Source organism: Arachis stenosperma, chromosome 9, assembly GCF_014773155.1.
Source record: "Arachis stenosperma cultivar V10309 chromosome 9, arast.V10309.gnm1.PFL2, whole genome shotgun sequence".
NCBI lineage: Eukaryota > Viridiplantae > Streptophyta > Magnoliopsida > Fabales > Fabaceae > Arachis > Arachis stenosperma.
In genome coordinates, this window is record NC_080385.1 from 51,837,708 (window position 1) to 51,843,310 (window position 5,603).

General features: G+C 33.6%; 1 protein-coding gene across 1 annotated transcript; it reads right to left on the bottom strand.

Moving 5' to 3' along the window:
* Positions 1-2,602: 2,602 nt before the first annotated feature.
* LOC130951574 (protein CANDIDATE G-PROTEIN COUPLED RECEPTOR 2-like) lies at positions 2,603-5,292 on the bottom strand. The gene is made up of 6 exons (XM_057880261.1): positions 4,746-5,292; positions 3,916-4,107; positions 3,672-3,834; positions 3,474-3,576; positions 3,261-3,342; positions 2,603-2,946 (listed from the first exon to the last, which is right to left on the bottom strand). Exons 1-6 carry the CDS (start codon positions 5,028-5,030, stop codon positions 2,869-2,871), a joined length of 903 nt encoding a protein of 300 aa, XP_057736244.1. The 5' UTR covers positions 5,031-5,292; the 3' UTR covers positions 2,603-2,868.
* Positions 5,293-5,603: the final 311 nt, after the last annotated feature.

Consider the following 5,603-nt stretch of genomic DNA (forward strand, 5'->3'; position numbering starts at 1 on the left):
GTTAGTATTTGGAATTTTGTATTAAAAAAATTGAAAAAAAGAAGTGTTATAACAAGGTTTTGGTTATATTTTTCTAACACATGGAAGAAGATATGACTAGACTAGTAATGTTATTAATGTCCACGTCACTCATTCCATTAACGATAGGACCACATTAAACCTGTTTAAAACTTTTTAGGACAGAATTGGGATGTTTAAAACATTAGAAACTAAATTAAAATTTAATCCAAATATTGAAGACCAAAATAATACTTTATCCAAAATTTTAATAGTGAGGACAATGTATATATAATATGTCAATAAAATAATTTTTATAATAATATAATATTATAGGTCATTTTTTTTTACATGAAGAAACGTTTTTCAATTATAAGAAAGCCAAACGGCACTTACAAATATCAAAGAAATATCAATTCTACATAGATAACAAGAAGATAGATATCTCATGTATTGAACTAAAATCTGATAACAAGCCCAACATTCGATTACTAAAAATCTTAACAAGAAGAAACAGAGACTAAACAGAATCTCGTTTGTTTCTAAATCTACACACATGTGCTGTAAGCCAATAAGATGCATCTTCTTCTTCTCCATATAGATCTGAATATTTTCTGATTCTGAAAGTTTTCCTATAAACAAAATTATTTTTTTCCTTCAAGATCTGAAAAGATTTGTATCATCAGAACACCACCAGCAACCACAAAGGGAACCAAAACACCACCACAAAAGATGGAAAAAAATCACAGATGGGTTATAAAATCAAGAACACAGAGCTAAGCTCAGGTCCGAAGGAAGGTTATTTTAGATCTAGATCTAGATCTCAAATCTAAATCTCTAAAATAAAGCAAAAAAACAAAAACAAACCAAGAAACAGGAAACAAGGAGATAAGAGAGAAGAAGATAAAGAGGTGGCGGAGTGGTGTGGGCGGAGGCGAAGGAGAACAAAAAATTAGAGGAGAAGAAGAAAGGGGGAGAAGAAGGAGAGACAATGAAGGCGAAAAAAAAGGAAGGTTAAAGGAGATTTGAGCATAGGAAGGACACCGCTAGATTGAGGCGGCGGCGGCGGCCCTCAAAAGAGCTTTGTGGTTTACCTCAACGGGAGAGAGAGAGAGGAGCTGCGCTAGGATTTTTTTTCACTTCATATTATGGGTCAAATTTAATAACATAATAGAGATACATAAATATCATTATCACGTAATAGTCAAGATTTTCTATACCAATTTTGCATATATCAAGTATAGCATAAACTCTGATTTGATTGTTTGTTTTAAAGGGACAAGCTCAAGCTGAGCATATTGACAGTGAGCAAGTCAAGCTCAGTGAGAAAAGCTTAAGTTAGAGTAATCAAGAATTGGAAAAAGCGAATCTTGAATGTGGTTGAGTCTTTTGAGAGTAGTTGAAACTAGGGAACTTAGTTAGGCTCAGCCTCTCCTATAAAAGGAATGCGCGTGCAATTTAAAGAGTTTGTAATTCGATACAAAGTATTCAATTCAGTTTGCTATGTTCATATGCTAGATTGTTATTCATTCTTCTCTTCTCTCAGTTAGGTGTTCTTTCTTCCTAAGCTACTGCAAAACTCTGCTGCACTACAGCAACAATTGATCAACATTCCAAAAAGTTAGAATCGTATCATTTGTTATTTCCTCCATTTGCATGCCATGGGCTTTTGGATGAGATTCTGATGGGACTCGAGGAGGAGTTTGGTATTACTGTTGGAGAGAGTAAAGCACGGATTATCACGACAGTTCAAGAATCAAGATGCTGCAGATCTTATAGAAGATATTTAGTAAACAGTGTCCTTAAAACATGAACTAGACAAAATATCGTCGGAATACATCTATCAAAATAGTGCTATATGACCAAGTAAATAATAACAAAATTATATCAGAAGTCCCAAAAAAATAGTGACATCCATTTTTTTCCATTGTTCAACCATTCTTTTTTTTTTTTTCTCTCTCATCTTACTTCCTTCCTATTCCTTCTTTTTTCCATGGTGTTTTTTTTCAATGATCTTTTTCTCTCCTTTTTGTTTTCTTCTTATTCCACCATCATCATCTTCCTTCTTATTTTCCTACCTATTTGTCTAATATTCTAGAAAACCAAGTACTAATTGGTCAAATTTTTTTAAAATAAAATCTAATTTATCCAATGCAAAATATAAAAATTATGGAACAATTTAGATGTCACTCTAAATATAATTTGAGCTATAAATTCGAACCAAGGAACAAAGCACCGAGTTACTTAACCAGAACGAGAACAAATTACCTGTATTGTAAACAACAACTAAGCATAGATATTAATATATGAAAAAAGATTAATTAAAAAATTAATAAAATAATAAAATAAATAATTAATCACTATTAAATTTATAATTTATATTATATTTAAGTCATACTATCTTAACTTAAAAATTAATTCCTCACTTTATCATTTTACTAATTTTCTCACTTTAGAAAAATTTGATATTTAAAAAATAACATCCTATACATTAATACCCCATATCTATTCCAGTATTCGGAAGTCTTAAGTTGGTGACATTGTCCTATTCAAGCTATATACAGCTTGGAATATCAGATACTGTGTTCCATGATGAACTGGTAGCTTGTGCACAATGAAAAGTACAATTCTTGTTGAAAATAACGTATAATAGAACACGCTAATTTTACACTAACTGGGTACGTTCGCAAACAGTACCCTCGGACTAATTACTTTTCTCACATTCTGGTAAATAACGTATAACAACAGTTTCTTTATTATACATAATGCAACCAACTAACATATTTACAATACATTTCGAGAACGGGAAGGATGAGCTGCAATTAGTACATTTGAGGCCATATTAATCTGATTTGAACAAATGATAGCACCTCACTCCCAATCGGTTTCAAAGAAACCAGCATCTTTCATTTCAGAGTAATAAACATTTTCCAAATGCAAATCTTCCTCCTGTAATCAAAACACAGTAAGAACGCTGGTTACATCAACAAATTAAGTAACTTCCATAGTGGCAACTATAGTGCTTATGTTATGATGGCTATGGCCACTGCGGTGTCTTAAAAAGTGTTACCAAAATTAAAGTAATACTTTTTACTATTTAACAACGGTTTTTAATTTAAAAAATAAAAGAAAAAGTGTTACCCAAATGTAAAAAAAATGTAACTTTAATTTTAGCAACACTTGTATAGCTACCATAGCTATTGAAACATCTTCGTACTAGAATTTGCCATATATATATATATATGGTATGATGGCACTATAACCTGGAAGAAGTCTGCCAGAAATGTTATATACAGAAGTGGAAGATAAAAGGCATGGTAACAAACAACTGTGACATGGTACAACCTGCAAACAAAAGTTAACACAGCATCAGTTTCATTAACCATCTTGTGAGTACAGATATAGACGAGTTATATTACAATTTTGTGCCCATCCAAGAATTTTTCAATCTTCAAAGCTACGTAGTAAAATCTTACCAGAAACCAAAAGCAGTGCCATTTCCACTAAGGCCACAAGCAAACAGTGCAAGTGCATTCATGATGAACATGATGGTAACATACTTGTAAAACGCAGGTCTTGCTGCAATGAAAAACAAAGGGAATGAAGCTAAGCAAACACAATCATAAGACTAATTATGCACATGATGTAACAATGCAGACAATTATTAAACTCACCAGGTAACCTCTCTCTCCACTTGGAGTGATACATGAACAATATGAAGCCATAAATAACAGTTAGCACCAGCTTATGGATGACCCACAAGTTCCACTTCGTGTGGTGATTACTGTCATTGGTGTCAATGAACAAAGGGATCCCAAATGCAAACAGATATATAGCCTAACAAAAAGGAAAAAGATCCAACAATTGATTCATACACAACCACAAGTAGAAGCAGGCTTCTAGCAGAGAAAAAGTTACCTTCAACAATATATCAAATCCAACAACAATTCCCGAGATACCAAAAGTCCTTGTCAATGGTTCTAAGCCAGTGGCATTATTCCCTTCAAATAAGAAGGCAAGCAGGCTCACTTCAAGAAACAGCATTCCTGATGTCGTGAACAAGGATAACAAGTTCCATGCCAGCTCTTTTCCAGGAGAACACTCCCATACCTGTACCTCAACATAGAATTAAAACAATTTTACCTTTCAGACACTAACATGCAACCTCCAGTGCCATAAATCCTTGCCTGATTTCACTTAGCTTATACATTTGAACACCTTACAATCAAAATATTCCTTAAACACCTATTGCTGAAAAGAATTAAAACTTCAAAAGCAAACATCAAATAGCATTAGAAAACAATACAATACAACAACAAAGCCTTGGTCATGAATCAGATCTGAACTCAGCCCATCTATGCTTAAATCTCTTTTGAACGGCTCATTCAAAATCTCCTTAGCATTAGACAATAACAGTAAACCATTTTTTCTGGTCATCACCACCAATGTCTGCAATCCACCGGAGCTCAACAAAAACGCTTCCAAAAGCTCTTTACTATTTTTTTTCCAATGTACAAAACTTAACATGAAACACCACTTGAAAATATAATGCGCTGATAAAAAAAAGTTGAAATTTTAATATAAATGCAAGTCAAAAGAGTCTTTCAGTATACACTAATCAGTAGTTACCTTTTAAGCCAATTACTGTACAAGTAAAAAAATTAAACACAAGTAGATAAGGGGTTGATGCATCAAAATTAATTTCAATAACAAACAAACGAATATGAAAGACTCATAATGTGAGCGACCTGAAAAGTTGACCAAGCAAGGTTGAGCAAGCTAACGAGCCAAAGGGAGAAGTAATAGGAGATGATGATGTGAGAGCGGCCATGTGAGAGTTTCCGGAAGCTGTTTCTAGATTGAAGTGCCAAGTACAGAACGAACAAGAACGACGCGATTATCAGCACCGCGTTGTGCCAGAACCCGTGGCACTCGAAAACCCAATCGTGGAACCTTCCAGAAAGTACTGGAATTTCAGAAGATGACGAAGAAGAAGAATTTGCTGCAGATGCTGACAGCACCGACTGCGGCATTTTTCTCCCCTTGCGAGGGAAGTGTGGGGAAAGGGAAATTGGGGGTGGAAGGAAAAACCCTAATTAGGGATTATATGAGAATGGAATTGGGAATTGCACAGAAGGAAGATTGATCGATTAATGCGGGGGCTATGGGAATGGTGACATGTTAAGGTTAAGGAATCGTGCCTCGTGGGAGTCAGGAAAGCCAAAAACATAGAAAAATGGAAATAATGGCATGGGGGGTGGTTCAAAGTTTTGGGATTTGTTTGATCATGGATTCTGCTATGTCTATGGTCACTAGACTCTCTACTCTCTTATTTCAATATCTTTATCTTTATCTTTATCTTTATAATAATACAAATGGGGAGCTCATTTACTAACGTGGTGCTCATACATTGGGTTTGAGAGTTCATTTGTTGACATGTGGTCACTAGAAATTTTTAGATTTATATTTATAAATTATAAATTATTATTTATTTAGATTGTTATTTTCAAATTTTAAGTTTGGGTTGTTTTACTTGAGTTGTTATTTTTTAAATTTTAAATTATTTTATTTGTTTGGGTTGTTTTACTTAAGTTGTTATTTTTTAA